General features: G+C 44.4%; 1 protein-coding gene across 14 annotated transcripts in view; it reads left to right on the top strand.

Annotated features, from left to right (window-relative positions):
* TANC1 (tetratricopeptide repeat, ankyrin repeat and coiled-coil containing 1) overlaps nucleotides 1-27,098 on the top strand; it is a 239,857-nt gene that overhangs the window by 204,608 nt on the left and 8,151 nt on the right. For all 14 annotated transcript variants that reach the window (XM_019457149.2, XM_053908394.1, XM_019457190.2 and 11 more), the window contains 7 exons: nucleotides 201-437; nucleotides 2,297-2,482; nucleotides 5,761-5,839; nucleotides 21,450-21,583; nucleotides 23,118-23,241; nucleotides 23,565-23,740; nucleotides 26,865-26,997. In XM_019457149.2, coding sequence (XP_019312694.2) covers nucleotides 201-437; nucleotides 2,297-2,482; nucleotides 5,761-5,839; nucleotides 21,450-21,583; nucleotides 23,118-23,241; nucleotides 23,565-23,740; nucleotides 26,865-26,997 — 1,069 coding nt within the window. The remainder of the gene's footprint in view (nucleotides 1-200; nucleotides 438-2,296; nucleotides 2,483-5,760; nucleotides 5,840-21,449; nucleotides 21,584-23,117; nucleotides 23,242-23,564; nucleotides 23,741-26,864; nucleotides 26,998-27,098) is intronic.

Below are 27,098 nucleotides of genomic sequence, written 5' to 3'. Positions count from 1 at the left end.
CACACTGTTTTCCAAGCAGCTGCCCTTTTAGTTTTCCACTATGAAGAATGTGCATTTTCAGTGCATTCGCAGATAGTACTGTTGCACACTCTAGTTTTGGAACTCCTGGATTAGAATGAGGATACTGCCCGTCTCCCCAAATGCTGTTGTGACTGACGTTTATGTGAGAATTCATCTTGTTGGGGGATATTATTCAACAGGTCAGCCGTCTCCTGATTTTGGGAGGGGCCAACGTGAACTACAGAACAGAAGTGTTAAATAATGCCCCAATCCTGTGCGTCCAGTCTCACCTTGGCCATGAGGAAGTGGTCACTCTGCTCCTGGAATTTGGCGCCTGCCTGGAGGGAATGTCAGAGAACGGCATGACCGCCCTCTGCTATGCTGCAGCTGCTGGCCATATGAAGCTGGTCTGTCTGCTGGCCAAGAAGGGGGCGAGGGTAAGCTGGTAGCATTCCCCAGTGGGGAGAGGGGGAGGATGTCTTCATAGCCTTGTTAGAATTGTCATCAGCTGGGCCAGCCTCCCTTTTGTCTCTGCTTTGTCGAATTGCAACTAATAGAAATTGCCACCTAAACAGAAAGAGTGAGCTGCCTGCTTCGGTCAGGGCGTGATGGTGCCTGATGTTGGTGGTCAGGTGTGCGGCCTTGGAGAGGAGGCGTCATGTGTTTTGCTCATAAGCTCTTAACTCTCCTTAATACTACCCATGGGGAGGCAGGACACCAAGGAGACCCTAGGCCAATAGCAGCATGAGTAGAGGTCATCCTTTCAAAAGCCTGGAAATGGTGACCTAGAACTCCATCAATCACAGATTTTAACAGAGCACTAGATCAGTTTAAAAGACCCTATCCTATTTCATTTCATGTCTTTTTTTTTTTTTTTTAACAATAAAATGAGTTCCATGGGTCTTAGAAGCCATGTACTTGAGCATATGGCTGCAGGAGCTGGACAGCCCACAATCCTCATTTCTCCACCTGCCAGCTAGGATGCTGGGCACACTGTCCAGTCTGTGCCTCAGGCTTCTCATCTGTAAAATGATTATGACAACAGTATCTACCACAGGGCTGTTGTCTGAGCATTAAATAAATGTAACTATATTATTAAACAAGTTACTCTAGGACCATTAATGTTGAGAGATTAAATGAGAACAGTGCCAAGCTCACAGTAAACTCTCTTTAGGTTTGCTATAAGCATTTCTTTGGGAGAGAGGGGATGTGCTTTTGAATAAAAATAGAAATAAATCGCTGGTATTTGTCTTTATAGTTAATTAGGATATTTAAATTTCAACAGGAAGACATTAATTAGGTTTATAGAAACTATGAGAGCCTTTTAATTTTTCCCTCAAAAATACAATATTTGGGGGTAAAGGGACTTCAGCTCATGGAAGAAGGGGAATGTTGCAATTAAGCCTTCCCGGCGGGTGCATTAGTGCACATCTCCATGCCTTCATTTCTACATCTAAATGGTGGCTTAGCTTTCTGTGGAGGCTAGCAGGCCCCCTCCCATCACCGCTAAAAGCTCTGTAGGAGGAGGCTGGGTGTCATGCAGGTGTCTCCTGCAAAGCTTCTGGGTGAGGGTGCAGAGTATCACCAGAATTTGCAAGTGAGGTGAGGGTGGACCCTGAGCTCCTCTTCCAGTCCAGTATTCCTGGGGTTAGACAGGGAATGACTCATTGTTGCTGCTTGGACCTTTAGAGGTAAGCAGCCCTTAGACACTAACTTTGTGGCCAGCTGGCCTTCCTGGCTTTGAGGCCCCACTTTACATGCTGACATGTCCTAGGTCACCTGACTGTGCATGGCCTCCTTCCCCAGTTAGAAGGCCTTCAGAGTCCCTTCCTGCCCTTTCTTGGTTATAGCTAGATTTTCCAGATCCCTGCCTTTTGCTGGCTCCCCTATTTCAATGACTAAAGAACTGCTTTATTCTCCCCAAATCCTAGCTTGTCACAGCAGATTTAGAGTGTTCTACTCACCAGCAGCGTTGGGAAGCACAGAGCTTTGGCTGAGGCTTTGGTCTGTGTCCCCACACATGTTTCCCAGAGAACTTGGAGCTTTAAGTCCTTTGCTAAAGAGACAGGAATTGAGGGTGCCTTGTGTTTGCTGGATCTACAAAGGGTTCCCTTGGCCTTAGGGCTCATTCACTACAAGGAAGTAATTCAGATGGATATTTGGTGCACTAGAGAAAGTTGCATTGGAATGTGAACACCCCACCCCCACCCCCACCAAGCATCTGCAGTGATACTGGATTTGTTGCGCACTTCATTTGGGATGTGATACTAAACCATGACCTTCTCTTGCCCTCCAGGTGGACCACTTGGATAAGAAAGGCCAGTGCGCACTGGTGCACAGCGCACTGAGGGGCCATGGTGACATTCTCCGGTACCTGCTGACCTGTGAGTGGTCAGCAGGCCCTCCCCAGCCAGGTGCACTGAGGAAGAGCCAAGCCCTGCAGCAGGCGCTGACAGCAGCCGCCAGCATGGGCCACAGCTCGGTGAGTTGGCGCTGAGAGGACACTCCTGGGAAATTGGAAGCCACAGCCCAATATGGGTTGGGTGCTTTGTCTTTAAAAAAATTTTTTTTATGTTTATTTATTTTTGAGATAGAGTGCGTGCACGCGCGCGCGCGCGCACACACACACACACACACACACACACACACACACACACACGCTCGCGCACGCACGAGCGGGGGAGGGGCAGAGAGAGACGGAGCCACAGAATCTGAAGCAGGCTCCAAGCTCTGAGCTGTCAGCACAGACCCCGACACAGGTCTCGAACTCATGAACCACGAGATCATGACCTGAGCCGAAGTCCCACGTTTAACCTGCTGAGCCACCCAGGTGCCCCTCAGGTGCTTTTTTTTAGTTATCTTAGTTGCTAGCCCATGATGCACTTAAGGAATGAAAGAAAAGGAGGATTTCAAGAAATGGAAGTTGGTTTGACCACGTGTCTAGGTCTTCTGTTGACATCCCACCCTTTGTGTGAGAGAATTCGGTGTCCAGGGTCTTGGTGTGCATGTGGACTCCTGCAGTTGGTGGGGGGGAGGGCGGGCTCTCTCTTGGCAGTATCCCAGTTTCTCCTCTGTTCCACGTTTACCCTCCAGCTCAGCTGTCTTGCACTTTTTTCTCTTTGATTCATTCTTTTGTCCTTGTGATCTTTTAAAAATAATCATGTGGAATACTAATGCTAAAATTGTTCTTGAGTATTTGAAGGATTTTTAAAAATAGGACTTCAAAGTTCTGGTAGCATGTAAGAATGCTTGTCATTCACAGTTCCTGTGCTGAAGGAAAGCTTCTTGCAGTAGCTAAATAGAGCACATATTTTTGGTAGATGTCAGTATTTCTCAGTTTGAGGATTTTTTTTTAAGTTTCTTTTTTTTAAAGTTTATTTATTTTGAGAGAGAGCGAACGAGGGAGGGGCACAGAGAGAGGGAGAGAAAGAATCCCAAGCAGTGCTGATAGCACAGAGCCCCTCACCAGGTTCTGTCTCATGAACCCGGATCTTCTGATCGGAGCTGACATCAAGAGACAGAAGCTTAACCGACTGAGCCACCCAGGCGTCCCCTTAGTTTGAGGATTTAATTGTAATCTCCTGACCCATGTGTCTGAGGATTTAATAACATTTTTACCTGTTCTCTTCCACCTGTTTCTTACTCTGTATTATCTTCAAGCAATTAGAGTTGCCAGTATTTGGTAAGATTGGAACCCACAATGATTTATAGTGAATTTGGGTACAGAGCCAGCTGGCTGACTTTTTGGCATTTAAAACACAAGGGCAGACACGGACACACACACACACACACACACACACACGTGCATGTATACATACATACTGAAAGCTGGCTTAAATTTGGCATTTAAAACATTAAAAGTACACATATACAATATTTAAGCCAATACAATATACTGCAACAAGTTAATTGCAGAAACATAAGAGAATGCAGCTGTCTTCTCTTAAGACAGGCATAAAAGAGATTTATAAAAATAGGAAACAATGCCAGCCAACCTCCCTATATGTTTTAGTTTTGGAAAAAATAGTAATTTCACTTAAAAAAATACATATTTCATAACAGTATGTTAAATGTTACTGTGTAATAGGTTTATTGTTTCTTTAAAAAAGAACTATAAATGTGTTTTTTAAATACTCATATACAGAGAGCATGTTAAATACACAAATAAGCAAATGGAGATGTTTTTTCCTTTTTTAAAGTGCTCCCTAAATCTGCATGGGAACGCAAAGTGTGAAAAATCATCACAGGGAGGACAGTGAATGCCACATTCATATGTGACCTTTTTCTCAACTCCTGTTAAACTCAACCTGTTTCAAAGCTGGCTGGGAGGAATGCTGTGCCAAAGCAGCCTCAGCAGGGCCAGTAACTGTCTCCTAGAAAAGGGCAGGGCTTGTTCACCAGAAGCCTTGAAGGGTGTATGCATTTGCTAATGCTGTTATAACAAGTGACCACAAACTCCAGTGGCTCAAACAACATTCATCTATTTTCTTACAGTTCTGGAGGCCAGAAGGCTAAAATTAACATGTCCAAAAGCCAGTGTTCCTTCTGGAAGCTCTATAGGAGAATGTTTCCTTGTTTTTTTTAGAGCTTCTAGAAGCCTTGTATTCCTTAGCTCATGGCCCTTCCTCTATGTTCAGAGTGCGTCACCTTAAAAATTTTTTTTCACATTTATTTATTTTCGAGAGAGACACACAGAGTGTGAGTGGAGGAGGGGCAGAGAGAGAGGGAGACACAGAATCCGAAGCAGGCTCCAGGCTCGGCTGTCAGTACAGAGTCCGGCGTGGGGCTCGAACCCACAAACTGTGAGATCATGACCTGAGCTAAAGTCAGACACTTAACCGACTGAGCCACCTAGATGCCCCTCAAAGTGCGTCACTTTAACCTATGCTTCTGTCATTCCATCTCTTCCTCTGACCTTGATTCCTCTTGTCCCTCGTTTGAAGACAGTTGTGATTATGTCAGGTGTATATGAGATGAACACATGGGTAATTCAGGATAATCATCTCATTTCAAGATTCATAATCACACCTGCAGATTCCCTCTTGTCCTATAAGGTAACATTCACAGCTTTTGGGGATGACGATGTGATCATACTTGGGGCTATTATGCAGTTTACCCATAGGGTATGGATTGGGAGACTGGGAAATGGCTTCATTATGCTCTCCTGTTGCTGCTGTTGCATAGGGTGGATGCTGGCTCCGGGCTCACATAGTGTTCTTTCCCCACGAGCCAGCACTCTTGCCTCCATACTTGTGATCTCAAGCTCTTTTTGATGGGGAAGAAGGGAAAAGAACTAGGGAAAAGAAGAATGATGCTGTCAGTAGAAAAATCTTCTGGACAATACTATTTATTTTATTTTATTGAAAAGGTATATATTGCTTTGTTTTGCATCTTTGTGAAAAAACGGATTCACCATCTTCCTGCGATTTATACAGAAACTGCACTTTGTATGATCTCCCGTGTCCTTTGTTGATTAGGCTGGCATATTTGGGTCATGTTGGAATTCATTAGAATTCTGAGTACCTAGTAATCCTGAACAATGTTGCTGAAATTCACTGAGGTTTTTTTATTCTTCTCAAAGTGAAAATGTGAATAGCATATGAATTATGCTTGAAAACAGTTTTCATTATATTTTGTCTCTTTGTGTAGCATGAGATAATTATGGTTAAAAAAACAACACACTTTCTCCTTTGATGCATGGGATATAATAAGCACATATGGCTGTGAGAACTCATTAAATCACCTCGCCACTTCTGACAGGTGGTCCAGTGCTTGCTGGGACTGGAGAAGGAACATGAGGTAGACGTCAATGGCACCGACACGCTGTGGGGAGAAACAGGTAATTATGGTTCCACTGCTTGTAGTCTGGGCCAGCTTTCTTGATGTTTTAGCCCCCATTTTGGCCTAAGTTATCTTAAGAATTACTTGAGATACATGTTAGTCCTATTCTTATTTTATCACAAGGCATTTGAAGTTTAGAGCTTTTAAAACTTCCCAAATATGGTAAAACTTTTTTTGAAGCAAATCAGAATAGTTTTGAATTTGACTATTAGTTCTTGCACTTCTGATGAATCTCTGTTAGAAGTACCTAAATAAAATGGTAGTTTCCGCTTTGTGGAGTCTTCTGTATCCTCCCTGACGTGGTCTTCCTATGAACAATGCACTATGAGCAGGACAGGAGCCTCACATTCAGATGAGTCAAAGTTGCTCAGCAAGGAAGGCTGCAGCCTGCCTTATAGAATGAGAGCAGGACTCCAGCCTTGCGGGGCCTCTCTCAACTCCTGAATACAAGCTGCCAGGTCCCTTTTCGCTGGCGTGGATATATGTATTTAACTGAAGTGTGGGAGGGGAGCCCCAGGTGAGTGCATCATAATGAAGATCTGAGTTGGTTATTTGTCAGATTAACACAGCTAACGCTGCTTTGAAATTTTCCATTTGACCGAATTGGTATTCAAAATATAAGACTTTAAGTTATGAGTTGTTGTTTAATAGATGTAACCAAGAGTGCTAAATGCATTTCTGGGCTGTGTCGTGTGTGTGTGTGTGTGTGTGTGTGTGTGTGTGTGTGTGTGTGTGCACGCGCACGCCTAGTGTACAGGCATACCTCGGAGACATTGCAGGTTTGGCTCCAGACCACCACAATAAAGCAAATATCACAATAAAGCATGTCAAATGAGTTTTTTGGTTTCCGAGTCCATAAAATGTTATATTCACACTAGACTGTAGTCTGCTAAGTGTGTAGTAGCATTAAGTCGTAAAAAAAATGTACAGACCTTAATTTAAAAATATTTTTTGAGGGGCGCCTGGCTGGCTCCATCGGTTTAGCATCCAACTTCAGCTTAGGTCATGATCTCCTGGTTTGTGGGTTCGAGCCCCGTGTCAGGCTGTGTGCTGACAGCTCGGAGCCTGGAGCCTGCTTCAGACTCTGTGTTTCCCTCTCTCTCTGCCCTTCCCCCACTCATACTCTGTTTCTTTCTCTCAAAAATCAACATTAAAAAAAATTTTTTTAATACTTTATGCAAAAAAAAAACCTGTCCTCTAAGGTTTTAGGGAGTCATAATCATTGATCCCAGGTCACCATAACAAATATAATCATGAAAAAGTTGAAATATTGCAAGAATTACCAAAACATGACACAGAGACACAAGTTAAGCAACTGCTATGAAAACAAACCTTTCTCACCTCAGGGTTGCCACAGACTTTCAATTTGTAAAAAAACACAGTATATGAGAAGTACAATAAAATGAGTACAATAAAACAAGGATGGCTGCGTATGACTTCTGTTTCTGCCTGCATAGAATTATTTCCAAATGCTTCTCAATTATTCCTAACAAGCCAAATGGTAGTGTGTCGAGTTTATCAGGTAACTCATACTCAGAGTTCCCCAGCAGGAAGTACAGGCCTGCACTTCAGAGCCTCCTGGTGCCCTCTCTCTGAGGCTGCTGCCGTGTGCATGGTTTATAAAGCTAGTTTGTGGTACGTCGGGAGGGGGTGGCCTGCGCCATGGTTCCAAGGAGAGGGCAGGACCCCAAATGGGGTTCAATTATGCTTGGGCTCAACGTGCATAGATTTAAATATTAATAAATTTATTTATATATATATATTTATATACATATTATTTATATATATATATATATAAAATAATTTAAAATTAAATACTCTTGATTCCACAGAGTCTTTCCTCCACCCATTTAAATAGCACAGGTTGCTTTGTAATTTGGCAAAAGAAAAGTGTCCATCCACTTCCATATTGTGTTGTGGGTAACAGACCAGGTCAGTGCATGACCCTGCTTTGTGCTGAGCCAGAACGTCTGAATCCCTGCCCTTCAATTGCCTGGTTAAATAACTTTGGACGAGTTACTTTGCCTCCTTGTCAAATGAGGTAAATAGTACCCGCTTTCTAGGATTGAGGCAAAGACTAAAGGAGATAAGGCAGTCTTGCCCAAATGAATGTACCCAGTGATAAGACACCCCCCAGCCTGACATGATTCACTTGCATCTAGAAATTCTGGTTCCTTAGTTCTGGGATGAGACTGGGACTCTTTTTTCTTGTTTTCTCAAACAAGTGTTTGAGGTGACATGGCTTCAGGGCAAGAAGAGAACGTCTGTAGAACGTTGTCTAAAGGGCCTGACTTGGGGATGGGACACGTGAGAAGTACCCATGATGGCGATGTGGCACTCACTTAGGAGAAACGGAATCTGTGATCTTTAACGTTGACTTTTTTTTTTTTTTCCTGAGAAGGGCTGCCTTTGAGGGTGCTGTGTGAACATTGTTTTGTCTCTGATGACCAGTCCTGAATTTCAGTATTCTCCCCGCTCTGCTCTCCCCCGTGGGACTCTGAGGGGAGACCCCTAAGAGAAACAACAGCTCTCCCATCAGCCTTGATGAGAAGATGAGTAATGTTTCAGCCAGTGTCTTCCAAAGGCTGGTGCCCCGCGCTCAGATCACTCTGCAGCCTGAGAAGCAGCTCACGCTCTTCCTCGGGCATTAGGGGAAATTTCATCAGCCAAAAGTTTGAGAGACTTTTTAAAACTAAATTTAAACCAAAGAAAAAGCTAAGCACTGTTTCTCAGGCTCAGGGGGACCCTGTGACTGTATGTAGACTGTGTGTCAATAAAACCAGTCTTGCCTTTGCTCCATTTTTCTCCTTGGTATCTTTCTCCTGTGTTCCTTCAAAAATGACCATTAATGTCTCCTACCCCAGGTCCTCCCAATTCCAGGTCTGTGCTTGTCAAAAGAATACTTTGGAATCTCGCAGAGGATATTTTAGATGAGGGCACATCTGCACGTGTCCAGATTAGGTGGTCTGTGTTTGGGATTGGCCACGAAGTGTCTACAGTACCTGACCCCGAATGCCTTCTGGAACAGAAGGCCCTGGTAACGATAGCATGAGTGTGTGGGTCCACTCCTGTTCCTTGTTCTTACCAAGCAGCAACCAGGCAGGTCCCCAGACTGTGTGGACTGCCCCACTGTGTGCACTGTTTCTCTTTGCTGGGACCCTCGGAAGTAAAAGCAGTTATTTTGCTTCCTGGTTTTGTTTGGTCCTATTCCTGGGTGTCGTCAGTGGTGTTCTGTGTCTAAAGCACCAAGTGTGAAGCTTGTCTGTCTCCAGCCACAGCCCAGGGGCAGGATCCTGTGAGTGAGCCTGTCAGGGGTGTGGGAAGATGACAGAAAAACTGGAAGCATCGTATGAATAAAGTGGTTCAGTATTTCTCTTTGAACCCTTGTAGAAGCTTATACAGGTCTGTTGAGTATACATTTAGTTTGAACAGCTTGGCTTTAAAATACCAGCTGATGGGGTAACCAGGGAGGGTCTCCTTGGTCTGTTTTTGGCTCCCCTTCCCATTCTATTTCTGTGCACTGACACCCCCCTGTTTGCAGATGCAGCTACCTGTCCTTCTCTCACAGCCAGTTCTAGAAGTGGGAGGGCTAAATCTGTGCACAAAATCCTTCCCCACTTTTCTGCCAGAAGAGACCCTTGTGCTCCCTGTGTATCTCCTTTATATTGCAAAAATGTCATTTTTATGCCTTTTGCTGACTAGAAGTTGCATGTCACTGGTGACAGGTGATGACAGCTGACAGCCAGAGAGGAGGGAACACAGGGAACAACAGACCCATAGAGACCCCTGGTCACTCAGGCCAGTCCCTGTGGGGTTGGTGGGAGTAGGGACAGTCCTATGCCTTCTGTACCCTGAGCATCTCCCTGCTGATGACCTAGAGTCCTCAAATGTCATCACAGAAGAGGATGGTTCCTATCTTAGCATTATTATTTTTTTTAATCTTTATTTTTGAGAGCGAGAGAGTGGGGGGGGGGGGCAGAAAGAGGGAGACAGAGGATCCAAAGCTGTCTCCACACTAACAGCAGAGAGCCCGAGGTGGGGCTTGAACCCACAAACCGTGAGGTCATGACCTGAGCCAAAGTCTGACACTTAACGGGACAAGACACCCAGGTGCCCGTGGTTTCTATCTTGAGTTTTAAGAGACAAGAAAGTATAACAGATTTTAAAGATGCTCATCTAAAATAATAACAATATTTAATTTGGAGGTTTATTGTAGTAAACCCACAGTTTTTAGAAAACTTAAAGGATATCTCTACTGGTTTTAGAGAATAGAGAGCTTAACTTATGTAGGTCTCCCTTTCACCAGCATCTGGGGCCATTTGCTTTTCCTGTCTGGTTGCTATTTATAGGGTCCAGCCCTTGGAAAACCTGCTGTGTAGTCTGGTAGCTTCTTAGCACTTCCCCTCCGGTGGAAGAAGTGGTAGGACTTGTCAGAAAGCACCAAGCCACCGAGGAGGGGGCTGCTGACGCGTGAGGCCACCCACAGCTCTGCCCTCCAGGCTGTGGAGCCCCTTTGCTCCATGACATTCCCAGGCGTGGCCAGGCCATCTCAGGGCCCTGCTTCCAGGGCGGCCTGGAAGATGACAAGAACCCATCAGATGCTTGTGTTATCTCTGTTTCAGGCATTCCTCAGCCATGACAAGTAATCGCTCCCACGAAGTCCTGGCCTAAGTTACTGTTTCCATATCCATGTTTGTTGTGGATTAGCCCAAACTGAAATGATCAGAGATGCCTAACTGGTGACCTCATGCTGTTGCAAATTGTCAGAGGAACTGTGTTTCCAAGCTGCAGGCAACTCTCAAGTCTGTGAGCCTACTGTCTGTGTTTCTGGTCGGAATTTCTTATTCTTTATAGGGAGATAGAGGCTCTTCTATGTTAGCATTTGCCATTTTATGTGCAGATGTGCCTGTCTGGTAAGCAGGGCCTTCCCCAGCCGTGACTCTTTTGGGTCACTTTACAGTTGACCATTTATAAATTTGATTATTGATGTTGGTTTGGTCAGAGGTGGGTTTTCCCAAATGGTAGGCTTTAGGAGAGCAGAAATTTTTCTGTCTCTTGTGGTTACCTGTGTGGACAGCAACTATTTAATCTAGTATTGTCTAACCAAACCTCCTGTGATGTTGGAAATGTACTCTGTGCCCTGAAACCTGGTAGCCACTAGATACTGGCCTTTTGGGTGCTTGTCACATGGGTGTTGGCTGAGTGAACAAGTGGGTTTAAAGAAAACAAAACCAGGGGTGCCTGAGCGGCTCAGTCCATTAAGCATCTAACTTTGGCTCAGGTCATGATGCTATGGTTTGTGGGTTCAAGCCCCGCATCAGGCTCTGTGCCAACAGCCAGAGCCTGGAGCCTACTTTGGATTCTCTCTGCCCCTCCCCCACTCACACTCTGTCTCTCTCTCTCTTTCTCTCTGTCTCTTTCTCAAAAAAAAAAAAAATAATTAAAAAAAATTTTTAAAAAACATACAGTCTTCGGGCAAGTAACATTAACCTTGCAGAATAATTTGGGAGAAATTTTGTTGTTGGGGTGGGGAGGGGTAAGGAGCCTGGTGGCTCATAAGGCACTAATCTTCTGGTTTCCTTGTGTCTGTCATAGCAGAGACCGTGTCCTGCTGGATTCCAGGCTGGCTTAGAAACTCTTGTCTGAGTCACTGGTGCCGCAGGTGTGCTGAGGGTGTAGTTGGGTGCTGGATCGCACCTTTGGGGACATAGCTGTTAACAACCAGACGTGGTGTGGGCATGGCTGATAGCACAGAGTGGCCTGTGCCAGCCCATGCTTAATGTCCCCCTCCCTGCACTGCCAGCCCAACTGCTCACCCTAGATGTGCTGTGTCCTCATACTGTTATTCCCTGGGAAGTCCTTCTTACTGCTCGCTGGCTGGTCTGTCAGCAGGCCTGGGGCCCTGGGCTTCATGCCCAGACAGGATGCTGTCATGCCCATGGGCTGACTGCTCCCAGGGCTCCCCTGCCCTAATTTCTGCAAGGGGATGATGCTCTGTCAGGGGGAGTGAGAAGTCTGGCTGAAATACCTCCTCTAAAGTGTCTTTTATGTTGCTCATGCTATTGCAGTTGGCAAAATACTTTAGTTGGCTAGTTAGTACTTCCTAAAGAAGTTTAGTCATTGTAAATACCATGGTTTTTTAATGTCAAAGTTATTTAAAACCCCTTAGTTTCCTCTCTAAGAAGAGCAGAATCTACTTCACTGTAAATTGAGTAGATTATTCAGCTCCATGGCCCTCCCTTTTCCTAGCAGGTGGGGGCAGTTTAGTTCTACATGTGTATTAATCAAAGTTCACTATTTTCTTAATTCTGGACAGAATTCTGGGTAGGACCTCGCTGCCTCTGGACCTTGAATCTGAGGCCTGGCCCTGTCAGCTGGGGTGCAGCATTTCCAGGCCCATCTTGGAGGAGGGTGGTGCTCACACTAATTTCCTTACTGGACCATGCAGCCGGGGTAATGAGTCGTATTGCATCCTTGATGTTGCCCTCTTGTCTCCATGGAACTGCTTTAATTTCCCACTCTGTGGTTCTGCCCACCCTCCCGGAGGTGGGGTGTCCTTCAGCTCTGAATTGCAGGTGGACCCAGGCCATGGACGGCTGAGCCTATCACACTCAAGGCTGCCACAGAATATGGTGCATGCACCCCAGGAAACAGGATGACTTATTGTTGGTTGAAAAATGACCCTCTGGTCAGATTTTACTTTGCTTTTTTAGAGAGAGGAGGGCTATCACATGGTAACAATTTAAAGCAAATTTAATACTTACTCCAGTAAGTATTGACTTTGGCATTCAGACTACATTCTGAGATGTATGGGCATCTCAGAACAGATTTTCAGATGAGAGACTGGAAGAAAAAGCATTTGTCCATTGCTTTTTGGGGCATGTGGAGAACTTTTATGTTAAGGAATTTGCTAAACGTATCCTGCTGAGGAAAGCAAAGTGACTTATTATTGTATCCTAGGATATTCAATTTTTGGAGATCCTCTGTATCTCACCAGTGCTGTTGTTGGAAAATCCTTGTCAAGGCATCCCTTCTTCTACTGGTGTTTAAGAAAGTATCTAAGATGAGTAGAAATCCAGGTTTTGCCAATCCAAACAAAAGTAGTTCTTGATTGTCTTTGACCTCAAAACATGACAGAGGGGTAATCCAGGACCCTAGAGGATGTGAGGGAGGGGATAACTCAGGATGAGGATGGTAATACAGGATCCTGGAGGATATGGGAGAGGGGGTAGCTCAGGACCTGGAAGGGAAGGGGAAGGGGTGCAGAAGGGGTGGGGTAACCTAGGACCCTGTAAGGGGAAGAACAAAGTGGGGGAATGTAGGGAGGAGGGGCTAACCCAGGCTCTGCAAGAAGGGAGATGGGCGTGAGGGTCACCCTCAAGTAGAGACAGATTTGGGGGTAAGAACTAAGGGGGCTGGGTTTGTCTGCACCCTGTCTTTTTACTGTTCTGGCAGACCGCTGAGGTTTGCACCACCCATCCCCACCTCGCTGCCCCGGCGTAGGTGTGCTATGGAGAGCCATTCCTCTCTGCTGACAAGACAGCAGAGATCAGCTGACTTGTGTGTGCCTGCCCTGCAGGACAGGTTGGCGTGGGGCGGGGGCAAGAAGTGGGGCAAGTTGAAAACCCACAGAGTGCATCTCGCTGCAAATGAACCGGTAACCTGGCCACTTACCTACTGGAACTCTGTTCATGGTGCTTTTGCTGTGCATAGAGTCCATCCTTCTTGTGTTAATTCCCTACTGTTCCTTAAAAGACAACAGATGCCTTTGGCATTAAAAACTTGTACTCATCTACATATAAGTAGCTTAGAGCACCTTTACCTACAAACACTGTTGCTTGTTATTTCAGTCACTCCTGGAAGAACTATGTATGGTTCATCTGCACTTCCTCAGAAAAATCATAATTGTTTCTTTCAAATTCTTATTGAAGTGTTTGGATCCTTCCTTCCTTCCATCCTCTGGGCTGAATGTGAACTTGCATAGAGTGTATCTGTGGAAATACCCTCTTTAACCCTGACCCCTTGCATGGAGTCCTGCACGTAACTGTCCTCCTTCGGGCATGCTCAGCCCTTTAAGGAGAGAAGGAAGAACCACACATTACATATGCTTTAAATAACGTGGTGTGTAAGAGGGTCTATCAAAAATGTGAGCATTCTCATCACACTTTAGAAATGACAGCTGTGAAAAGCTGTGTTCTGATTTTTTTTTAGGACAAAGTCTGTATGAAATGTGATTTATGTTGTCCGTGTTTTAGGAAATTGTTCCTAAATTGAATTTGTTATTTATAGTACATATTATTCCTCAAAGGATTTGCAGAGACTTATTTGAAATAATACATAAAAGAATAGGGAAAAAATAATGTCAGAAATAGGACACAAGAATTTGCACAGATATTCTTGCTCCTGTGTCCTAAATGTTCATTAGATTGAGCTGTTTTGGTCTTAGGATACCATGTGACCAGAGTTGGAAGGGAACATAATCATTGTAGATTATTCTTATTGTCTGTGGGAGAAGGCTTAACAGTTCTTCAGGAGAAGAAAAGTGTTTTCTGATACTCTTATCTAAAACAACATTCATAGTCTGATTAGTTGGACACATATATATTTTTTAAGAGAGTGTGCATGCACGAGTGTGTGGTGTGGTGGGAGGGGCAAGGAGGGGTGGAGAGAGAGGGAAAGAGTATCTATCCCAAGCAGGCTCCATGCACAGCACAGAGCCCAGTGCAGGGTTTGATCCCACAACGCCGGGATCATGAGCTGAGCCCAAATCAAGAGTCAGACACTTAACCAACTGGGCCACCCTGGTGCCCCTAGTTGGATATTTTTCAGGGGAACATCCCAGAGGCAACAACATAGGAGTTAGGATCTCCAACTTCAATCCTACCTCTGCCTCCCACTAACTGTGTGACCTTAGGCAAGTTGATTAACTTCTCTGGGCCTTATTTTCCTCATCTATAAAACCAGGATGAGCAATACTTACCTCATAAAAGTTAGTTGTATATTAAATGAATTTGTGAACTTAAAGGGCCATGAAGTGTCAGTGTAGAAAGCATTTTATAGGTATCATGATATAATATTAAAATATGTTAGGATTTTCCTGTTTTGATTGAGAGCATGAATCCAGGTTCATTCATTCAGCTGTTTGGATTTAATTCCTGAATGATATTGATTGGCTGTGGGTTCGGGGAAAATCATGTAACTCTTGTGACTCAATTCCTTCACCTCAATAAAATGGACAGTCACTGAATTCAAAGGATTCTTATCAAGATTAAATAAAAATTCACCCATAGTATTTTAGCCAGAGCTTGGCAGTTGTTAAGTGTTCAACAGATGCAGTATGCTGCTAGGGTTGTGATAAATTAGTATTAATTATTGAATGTTACTTAGTTATACTATACATTTGGTCTGGATAGATTATTGAAATGGATGTTTAAGTGATAGAACCTTAGTTTGCAGTTACTTTACAGAAACGGACAACAATGACTTTTGGTTACATGCGAAGTCCTGTTTAGTGGCAATTATAAATTTTATTTCTGTAATGAATTCCTTGGCAATTTGAGGTTCATGTTTCGTCTTTAATTAGTCTTTAATTATCACACAGAGATTGATAGCATGTTTTTACAGAACTTTTCACACGTCAGGAATGTCCTGGTTCCTTAGATTTGGCCCCTGCCTTGTTTTAACCTCCATAGGTAGGTCATTGGGAGCTGGCGTGATGTGATGGGGAGTCACCGTTTCATGTGATGCTCGGTTGTTGCCGGTTGCTTGGTAACATCCATCCTTTCCTCCATCCCCCAGGTCCTCCTGGGGGACTTCTGCCAAATGGAGAACACTAAGGCAGGGTCAGACTTAGGACGGTGTTCCCAGCCATTACTTGGGAGACTCTCTGAGCATCTGGGTGGTGCTGGCTTCCCGTTCATAAGGTCACGGAGCCCACCCAGCGGGGCTTTGTTCAGGGCTGGGAGTGCTAGAGACTTTTGAGGAGTTCATCCCTCAATGCAGTGATATTTTTTAGTAAGTAATAGAGTAAGAGTAAAGAGTAATCTCTAAGAGATCTCAGTAAGAGTAAAGAGTAATCACTCTTTATTGTGTTTCATTTTACTCTTTATGTTGTTGAGAATTACATTAAGTAACTGCCTGGTCCCTGTGGAGATGAAGAATTTATAGCTGTAGGAAGTTGTTTTTCTGTCTAAGGGAAGCCTTCCCATCCCCTGAACAAAGGAAGCAAATGCGTAACAGAGCAAGGCTATGGGGTTTGGCTTTTATAAATCTTAGCCCTACTCCTAGCAGGTGGATAAGGGGGTGTTGCCTGCCTTTTGTTTGGGGTTTAGTGCTACTTTCATTCAGGCAGAGAACTTTGGGGCTAGCCTGTCAGACGCCCTCAGGGTGGCCGCCCAGCCCAGCCCATACTCAGAAGAAAACAAAGCCAAACACAGCAGGGGTCAACTTCCTCCATAACAATTTCTAAACCAGTCAGTTTTTGGAAATCAAGGGAGAGAGGCTGCCATTCCCAAAGAATTTTTTTTTTTTTAAATCATAAAATTCCTGATTACATTTGACCTCTTAGATAAAATAGCTGAGAATTTTCCAGCATTTCATGCACACTCTTTACTTTTGTTCTCCTCCTTTGCAGTTGGGTGGGGTTTGTCCAGAGAGCCTTCAGCTGAGGTTCAAACATCACTGCCTGTGGCACATCTAATGGTTTCCATCTTGATTGCAACTAGATGACATTTATGAGAATCCTGCTGCTTATTATAAATGTTGGCACTTTGGGTTTTTTTTTTTCCCCACTCACTTTTCTGACAGACAGGAAAAGTCAATATATTAGGAAATAAATTGCACCAGTAAACATAAATATATAAGCAAAGCAGAGCCACTCTGCCCATGTCCCTCTGTCAGCCATCTGGGCCAGCATGACTGCCCCTTCGCAGGTGCAGACGGTCGGGCTCACGTGTTCCGCTCCGGCCTCGGAGGGTGGCATGGCAATGTGTAAGGAGTGTCTGAAAAGGCCGATGTCTGGAAGTGGGAGCCGCCACTGTGTGCACTGACCTGTCACCCTTCTCTCAAGGTCTCTAAATTAGGGACAGAAACATCTGAGGAGGGGAATAATGATCCATTGTTAAAACCCTCAAGCCAGCCATCCTGTGCCTGTGTATTTGAGTGACAGATCTGCCATAAAATGTTATAAACAGCCCTGTTTGTGGAATGACTGCGTTCCTGGCAAGTTGACAATTGAGTGTTTGTAAATCAGACCTTTGCCCAGAGAACTTGAATATGTAAAAGATTCCTGGAAATGATCCATTTTACAAAGAACCAGATCTAACTGATGTTTTCAGGAAGCTCGTAATATTGGGTGTCAACTGGGTCTTCTTAAAAGGAATGTCTGCTGTGACAAATCTCCTGTTCTGAAGACAGGACAGTATTGCTGAGGTACAATTATTCAGAATCTTCCAAAAACAATCTATGCTTTCATGGGAATTTAATTAGAAAAGTGCCATCTTGTTAAGGAATTTGCAAGTAAAAGAAATTGTGTCCAATTTGAGTCATAAAAAGTGCCATGTGTTCACTCACATTGATTTTAGAGTCTCCATTTCGTGCCAGGTCTTTTCGCACCTTCGTCTCCGAATTTCTTTGGCCGGAAGACAGGCATTTCCCCACTGCCAGAGCCTCACCCGCTCCTCCTGTCTCCCCCCACCCCTCTTTTCTTCTGGCCACACAGAGTGCACTGACCCTCATTAGAGTCTGGTGGTCAGCTCAGAGGTCAGCCTTTTCAGCAGAATAGTTGGAATTCCTGAGCAGAGTCTTGCCTGATTTTGTTTGTTTCAGCATGTGGTTGACTGTTCTTCAGTCTTGCTTGTTTCTCAATCTGGTGTCCTTAAATCTGTGGCTGCTGGAACTTGAGGTGCCCTCTAGCCTCAGGGGTTTTGAGTGATGAGGCCAAAAGTATTCATAGGAGTAAAAAAGGGAAACACAGGTCCTATTGACCTACATCACTTGAAAAGGAGAGCGCCTCATTAGGACTTGATGTGCACAGCGTGGGCGGTGTTAGGCCAGAGCAGACTGTGTGACGCTCTTTCAGCCTGTGCATATAGGTGCTTTATCTCAAAAGGAAGTTAATCACCAAATGCACAGCAGGTCTGGCTGTAAAGGAAGAGAAGGGAATCCAGCTCTGTCGCCAGGCCTGGGGTGGCGCTCTCATCCGCTCATCAGCTGCTCCAACTTCTGGCTTCTCTGGCGCCTCCATAAAACACACGGCCCTATTTTTAGTGCTGGGCTGTCATTTCTGATGTGCTGCTGTTGCAAAAATTCAGTAGCAGCTGCACCAGACATCCGGATTTAAAGGCCCCATTTACAATACAGATGAAACTTGTTTACTAAATAGAAGATAATGGAATGTTAGTGAGGCCCTGCTGCTTCAGGACCTCATCAAACAGAAGTGCCTTGAGTTTGTTCCTTCCCAGGCTGTCCTGCATATCTGCTGGCCATGACCCTGCCTGCAGTGTGTGTGTGGATTTATTCATTCATTCGTTCCTTCGTCCATTCTTTCCTTGCAGTGGTCAGCTGTGACCAGAGGAGGGGAGAGGAGGAGATCCCTAATTGGAGGAGGCTTACAGAGGTCAGCAGGTCCAAGAGGTGTCTCACTGCCCAGAACTTCCATCTCTTGAGCTGCTCATTGGTCGTGTTCCGATCCATCCAGATAACACTCTTAAAAAGTGCCCCAAAGCTTGTGTTATTTAGGAATCATTAACGTTAACACCATGGCGGGAACGGACTATCTTGGGCATGCCTGGGACAGCTGGGGCCAGGGCCTGCTAGTTTAGACTCTATAGTATAGACAGGATCCCCTTGGCCACTGGTTTTCAGATACTCTGGGTATGGGAACACTCACCTCCACCCCAGGGCATCAGTATATAAAACTGATACAAATACTGTTCTCTTTATGGTGTTTGTTTACAAATTCCGTACGAGTTAAGATGTATGGTCAGTGGCAGTGAGCCTCTTAGGGTAACCTGGGTAAGAATGGCACCTGCAGTCGAGACCCTCGTCTCTGTCTTGAGAAAATCAGCAGTGCAGATGGCAGCTGCTAACTGTGGCCCTTCTTAGAGTTGTAAGAAATTCTTTGGATAGATGATGACAGGGAAGCATTATTAAGATTGCCCAGTGACAAGCTGCTCTGGTGACACATTCCTTGCCTCAGGGGACTTAGGGCCAGAAGCAAAGTGAGCGCTCACTGCCTTTCCAGAAGGAGAGGGCTTGCTTTCTGCACCACCTTCCACAGCCTGACCTTCACATCTTTAGGGCCCCGGCCTGGCACATTCACTCACTTGCTCATGAGTCCTGCCATCTTCCTCACTTTCCTAGGGCACAGGTCCCTGGGATGGATGGGAAACTCAGGTGATCTGCTGAGCAGCTGTGGCACCTCTGTGTGAACAGTCTCTGGCCCCACTGCACTGTGTCCCGGGAACAGTCCGAGGAGACTTCTTTGTTTCTTGGAAGAACTGTTCTTCTCACAGGCAGATCAGGCCCAGGTGTCAGGTTTACATGCTTGTGCACATGTGGCTCCTGGGGTTGAACTGTGGTCAGGCTGACTGGAGGTGGAGTAGGTGTGGTTGTCTGTCCCGAGAGGGGTCTGAGGAGGACAGAAGGATGGAGATGTGCATGTGGAAAGCAGGGTTTGTGAGCACTTGGGTCCCCTAGGCCTGACTCCCTTAGGTGCCCAGGAGAATGGGACACAGACCCTGCGGTCTGCAGTGGAGCCAGGCTGCCCTCTAAAAGGAGGTGCCCTGCTGCGGTGGGGTATGTGTGCTACGTATGACCAAGTCACCGTGCATGTTCCTTTGTGTGTTGTTTCTTTGAACTGATGACAAGTTTGTGATACTGGTGCCTTGTGTTGCCTTCAGTGGTGTGGCGTTTGTTGTTCTTGCTGTACTGTGTTCCATTGTTGGGCTGCACCGTACTTCGATGCACCCCACTGTTGATGGCCATGTGAGCTGCTTTCAGTTTGTGGCTGTTGTCACTACATCTCTCAGTGCCCTAGAAGGGCATCTCCAGGCACGTGTCTGCAAGTGGGGTTGCTGTGCGATGGGATGTGGATATCTTTACTCCAACCAGCAGTGTGTGTGAGCATATCCATTTCTCAATTACTTGGATTGCTGACGAGGCTGGGTACTTTTCATAAGTTCATTATCACTTGGACTTCACCTTTGGTGAAGGGCCTTGTACTGTGTTTTCCTGATTTTCGTACTGAGAGGTCTTACTGATTTGTAGCAACACTGGATCTGTTCTGGAAGCCAGGCATGTGTAAGTGTGAGGCTGAGACAACGTTGTCTTAGGCAGGCAGCAGGAATAGAGCCACAGTACCACACTCAGCCTTCTCCTTCCTCATCTGAATTGTCAGTGCTCCCTCCTGAGGTGTCGTTCCTCCCCAGCGCCTTCCTGTCCTGTCCTCCACTGAAACTTGTCTTGTTGTCCTGGCTTGGGATCGTCCCTGGAATCTGTGACCATCCTTTCCTCTAGATGATCATTCACGTGACATAGCAGAGGACGCTCATCCAATTAAACCCCTCTTTTTACTACTCTTCATCAGGAATCATGGCCTGGGACGGGGGTGAGGAGGCATAATTACTGAAGTGGGGGCATCATGAGAATCTTTCCAATGTATTCTCTTTCCCTCCATTCTATTTTTGTTTTATCCTTGGCTGACTTTCCTAGAACATCGCTACTACCAGCGGCCACTTGCTGCTCAGTATTGCACTAGGCTATTTACCTGAGCACTCGAGGCCCCCAACAATCAGATTCCCTTTTCTTGCTTTCTTGACATTCTTAATCCAGCATCTTGACTGGTTATAGAGATTCTAAGCTCTGTATAGACAGGAATGATTTGATATGCCCTTGACTGCCTCAGTAATTACTAGTTCTTGCTGATTGAAATTTATGACTTTAAGGTAAGAGGCTGGACTGGATAATACTACTGATTGTGTGTGTGTGTGTGTGTGTGTGTGTGTGTGTGTGTGTGTGTGTTGCACTATATTCTGATTATATTCTGATTATCTCTTGCTGTGGGTGGAGGGACAAAAAAAGCAAAACAAGACAATGAAATAAAAACATAGTGGCTCCTGAATCTACAGTGTGGACTGGGCTTGGTAGGGATGGTTCACCTCTGCTCACCTGCTTTACCTGGTGCAGCGAGACTCTGTCTGGGGATCCATTATCAGGATGGTGCACACCCATGCTTGCCAGTTTGTTGCTGGCTGGCTGCTGGGAGCTCACCTGGGACTGTCAACCACACACAGGCCTGGGTGCTTCTCCCTGTGAGTGTCACCACAGGGCCACTTGGGTTTCCTCCCACCATGGCAGCTGGTTCCAAGAATGAGTGTTCCGAGGAGAACTAGAAGTTCCCCATCTCAGGACCTGGCCCAGACACTGGCATGTCGTCATTCCTTCTGTGTTGCATTGGTCAGAGCTGTCACAGAGCCCACCCAGATCCAGGGACGCAGGGAAGGGTGCAGAACCGCCTTCCTGGCAGTGGGAGGACTATCCAAGAATCTGTGGCCCCCTTCAGCTACCACACACTAACAGACTCCCTCTGCCCTGTGACCTTCCCTCAGCCCTGACTGCTGCTGCTGGAAGAGGGAAGCTGGAGGTGTGCGAGCTGCTGCTGGAGCACGGAGCTGCTGTGTCTCAGACTAACAGGAGAGGAGTCCCACCTTTGTTTTGTGCAGCACGCCAGGGGCATTGGCAGGTACCCGGTGGGCCCCCGAAGGCTTCGGAAACTGTGGGTGGGATAGAGCTCACTAGCGCCCATCTCCCCAGGGGCCACATGCGGCTCCCCTGACCCTGTCTTTTTCACATTCTTGGCTGCTGCTTGTGCTGTCAGTTCTACTCGATAACCGCCAACATTTGACGGGCTAGTGCAGTCAGCCATTGTAGGCTGGTAACCTAACTGGGAGCAAGGCTGGTGACCAGGGGAGACCAGCGGCTGCCTCCTTTTAACCAGGGAGGGTTAGTTTTCTGTCATGAGAACTGAAGACTTGCTGTAACATACTTGTTGTCGTGATTTTGTGACCCATTTGTCCAGCACACTTGGAAGAAGAGTGGTTCTCTTATGCTCTTTAGAAAAGGAAACATTTTCTCTCTGGTCTAGGACTGTGATTCAGCCTGGTTTCTTTTGTGAGGAGTGGCCCATTGCCTCTAATTTAGGGGCATAGGAGATCTTCGAGAACAGTCATTTATTCATTTATTCATTTTGCAAATAGTAGCCACGTACCCACCCCATGCCTGGTATGAGGTTACAGTCAAGCTGCACACAAATGGATCTTACTACATACATTATAGGAAGAATTTTCTAGACCCAAGTTTACATCACGGAATCATGATGCTAGTGCAATTGTTAGGAGCTACCAGTGCTCTCCACCAAGATTGGCTTTTCAGTTCCATTTCCAAGAGCTTGGTTTGTACCATCTGCGTCCTGTCTTCCTCATAATGTCTATCTGATGCCCTAGCTAATCCTCTCTCCTGGTCTCAGTACTTCCTAAGTCATGGGGAGGTTTGGAAAGCATCTGTCAGTGTCTCAAGAACAAGAAAGCAATGGGAATACTCCACCTTCTGTTGTCGCCATATAACTAATGCTGTGCCAGAGGGCACTCACTGTGATGGTATTTGTAGGAGACACCTCTCTGGTTTTTTGTTTGTGTTCCCCAGTCTTATTGCCATGCACTGGTTGAAGGCACAGAGCTGAGGCTGGGAATGTCTTCCAGGAAGCTTTGCTAAAAATTATCTTCTGTGAAGGTCAAGCCATCCACTAAGCTGGGAGGCTTAGAAAAGCAGATTGCTTGGGGGTGTGGTGGGTGAATGCTTTCCTGCAGCCCCCACCCTCCTACGGGAGTGTAGCTGCAGGATCATCACCCTGGGACCCAGGACCTTTGCCCCTTCCTTTAGTTCTGCCCAGTGATCCCATAAGCCGCATTGTGGCTGTCTGGTCATGACTTGATTGTGACTGGTATCTCCCCTTCTCCACATTACTACTGTTCATGCCTTGTATGTGCATGTTTTACAGCTATAGTAATTGAGTATGTGAAAAAAAAGTACATATTTGGAAGAAGATTCTGTTCAAAGGAATACAATGGAAAGATGGCACGGGCCCTACAAATCACACATGTAAAGAGGCATTTGAAGAAGGAATCCTTTATTGCTTTTAAGTGTGGAAAACCTGCCTGGGTAGAGAGCACATGATTGAAAGTGGAGCAGGGAGATTGTAATTCCAATGTTTCTTTCAGATCGTTAGATTACTTTTGGACCGTGGCTGTGATGTGAGCCTAAGTGACAAGCAGGGCCGGACGCCCCTCATGGTGGCCGCTTGTGAAGGACACTTGAGCACCGTGGAATTTCTCCTTTCAAAAGGTAGCAGCATGGGAGCCCCTGCAGAGGTTTCTTCGGAATGGACAAAGAAAAGAGCTTTGGTAGACCCACTGGCAGTGCTTTTCAATTCAAGTTTGAAAAGTCTTCTTGTTACGGACATTCTCTGATTCACACACAAGTAGAAAGAATACGTAGTAGACATATATACCTATTACTCAGCTTCAGCAGTGGTGACCATTTTGCCAGCTTCAGATATCACAGGCTTGATTGCCACCAGTCAGGCCAGGTGTTTGCAGATGTGAATCGATTGGCTTCTGGGCTTTGTCTTACTGAGCTCATGTTTTGCGAATGGGCTTTTCTTTCAGGTGCTGCCCTTTCTTCTCTGGACAAAGAGGGACTGTCAGCATTAAGCTGGGCTTGTCTGAAGGGTCACAGGGCAGTGGTCCAGTTTCTGGTTGAGGAAGGAGCCGAGATAGACCAGACGGACAAGAATGGCCGCACTCCCTTGGACCTGGCCGCCTTCTACGGTGACGCAGAGACCGTAGGTACCCCGCAGGTGGTCACACACTCCACCTGCACACCAGGCCAGTGCTGCAGAGAAACCCAGGAGTTGAATTATTCCCAGAGTGCATGTGAGGCCGTGTTGAGTGTGGTCAGTGTGGACTTGTGTGCTGTGGGGTAGCTTTCATTTTTCTCTAATTCTCTGGCATTCAGTCTGTGGCAGAATTTTAGTAAAGATTTTAATAGACTCTTAAAACCTTCAAGATACATGATTACAAACTGTGTCTTCAAACATATGTTGAACATATGTATGTGTGTGTGTGTGTGTGTGTAGTTTTATTTTCTTCTAGTAACCCATATAAATAGAATTCCTCTACAGAGCATTTAAAAATCACTTTTTTATATATATGAGCGGTTACTAATCAGATAATTATCTGGTTTATTTTTAATAAAAATGTGGCAGTCTAGAAATAATATAAATAATATATATAAATATATATAATAGAGATATATATCTATAGATTATATAGTGTCTATAATATAGACATAATAGACATATAGACATAATATAAATATATCTATATTATATATATTTACATATATATTTCTATATATAATATACATATTATATATATTTATACCTATATATTATAGACATATTTCTAGACAACAAATAACATAAATAATGTAAATAATATAAATAAAAAATAAATAACATAAATAAAACATAACATAAATATATAGATATAAATATATAATATATTATATATAGATTTATATATTAGAGATAAATATATAATATTTATATATAAATATATATAATCTATATATTATATATATATAGATTATATATTATTTGTTATTTCTAGACAATGCTGATTTTTATTAAAAATAAACCAGATAATTATCTGATTAGTAACTGCTCATATATATGTTTATATTATTTCTAGACAATGCCACATTATTTATATAGATTATATAGATGCATATAGATATAATGTCACATTATTTATATAGATAAAATATATATATATAAATAATATACAAATAATATAAAATATTTAGGGCACTATATTCATCCCTTTGCCAAATGTTTAATTGAGAGAAGAAGGGATAAAATATTAGTAATATAAGAACTACAAAATGTCTTTCAGGGCAGAAACCATGTCTTTGTCAAGTTCCACATCCCAGGCACCAAGCAGGTGTTAAAGGAATGTTCAGCTCCTTCAGACTTACCATTTTTGAAGAATTAAATATGTCTAATGTACAAATTAGCCAGAGAGATACTGTGTTTCTGGAAACCATGAAATTTAGAACAAAAGCCATCCTTGTTCTGCATGTCTGGGCCTTGATGCTTTTTAGAAGGCAGTGATGTTCGTGTTAAATGGACTCAATTTCCTGGACAGTGTAAATTGTACTTAATGTTGATTTTCAAAAACAGCTGTTTAAACCTCACATATCCATACTTTTATTTTTCAGCTTCTATTACCTTACCAAATCCTAGTTTGTCAGCATTAGGAAGAGTGAAGGAGCTTAGCATTCTAGGGTAATTTTTTTTCATTGTGATTTAAAAACACATAACATAAAAGTTACCATCTTAACCATTTCTAAGTGAAGAGTTCAGTGGTGCTAAGTACACTTAACATTATTGTACAACTAATATCCACACTTTATCCTGTAAAACCGAAACTCTGTACCCAATAAATAAGACTGTTTCTCTCCTCCAGTCCCTGACAGTCACCATTCTACTTTGTGAATTGACCACTCTAGTACCTCATACAGGTGGAATCATAGAATATTTTTCCTTTTATAAACTGGCTTTATTTCACTTAGCATAATGTCTTCAAGGTTCATCCACCTTGTAGCATGTAACAGGATTTCCTTTTTTAAGGTTGAATAATATTCCACTGTATGTCTGTGCCACATTGTGTCAATCATTTCATCTGTCAGTGAACACTTGAGTTCACTCCACCTCTTGGCTATCGTGAATAGTCACAATTTACAATAGTCCACTGTGGCTATGCAGATATCTCTTCAGGATCCTGTAGATTCTTCAAGATTTATCTATATTCTTTTGGATATATACCCAGAAGTGGGATTGCTGGATCAAGTGGTAGTTATATTTTTAATTTTTTGAGGAACTTTCATACTGTGTCTAGAGTGTTTGCACCAGTTTACGTTCCCACCAGCAATGCTCAGGGGTCCTATTTCTTGACATCCTCGCCAACACTTTTTTTTTTTTTTTTGATAGTGGCCATCCTAATAATGTGAGGTAATAATCTCATGGTTTTGATTTTCATTTCTCTAATGATTAATAATGTTGAGCATCTTCTCATATGCTTCTTAGTCATTTGTATATCACCTTTAGAGAAATGTATATTCATATCCTTTTTAAGATTGGGTATTTGGGTTTCTTATTGTTGAGTTGTAGGAGTTCTTTATATATTATGGATATTAATCCTTCCAGTGTCATTTTGAATAATTGGTGGACTGTCAGATTCACATGAAAATCTAAGGTGACTTCTTTTCAGCAATTTGAGCAGCCCAAGTGATTTTTCCTCTGTGTTCCATTTCTGAGTGACTGCTGTCATACCACGTCAAATCAAGCTATGTACCATGGTCTCAAACCTTGCCTCTTTACATACCCAATATTTGAGTCTCTTTCCTAAGCCTTAAAGTGAGTAATAATTGGTTTTTTCTAATCTCAAGCTGCTAGTTTTTCTAGCTTGCTATACCCAGGCTGTGTGGGTCTGAGTGTTTCCAGAGGTCCCATTGCTGTAGACTGCCAGTATGTAGGAGCTGTTGTAGAAGTCTGCCTCCTAAGTAATTGGAGATGAAAATATGACTGTGGCCATCCCTGTGGTCTGGGAAGTTGATATACATATACTCCTCTGTGGTATATGAATGCATGTACATAACATGTCCCTCCCTAGGAGTGTTCACCCGCCTCCCTCATTGCTGATGGTAGAGTGGACTTTAGTTATGGATTATAGCCCTCTTTTCGGTTACCCGTTGGCTTCATTGCCATTAGGACCCTTCATGGCCAGAGGCGTTGAAGATCACAGTAAAGCTAAGACTGCCAGTTCCACCCCAGGATGCAGAGGTGGGTGGGGTGTGACACCTCTGCCACCAGCCACCCCTCAGGGCTCTGTCTCTCCCTGCAGGTACTGTATCTGGTTGAGAAGGGAGCCGTGATTGAGCACGTGGACCACAGTGGCATGCGCCCCTTGGATAGAGCCATTGGTTGTCGAAATACATCTGTAGTGGTTACACTGCTGAGAAAAGGAGCCAAATTAGGTCAGTGAACACCTCATCTCAGCAGCGGGAGAGGGAGGTTCACTTCAAATTCTAGAGTATGTCCGGGGCCATAAAGACTTACCTGATCCCAGGTTAAGAAG

Source organism: Panthera pardus, unplaced genomic scaffold, assembly GCF_024362965.1.
Source record: "Panthera pardus isolate Hobbes unplaced genomic scaffold, ASM2436296v1 HiC_scaffold_10, whole genome shotgun sequence".
Lineage (NCBI taxonomy): Eukaryota > Metazoa > Chordata > Mammalia > Carnivora > Felidae > Panthera > Panthera pardus.
Note: the sequence above shows the minus strand (reverse complement) of the source record. Positions and strands in the feature narration are given on the sequence as shown.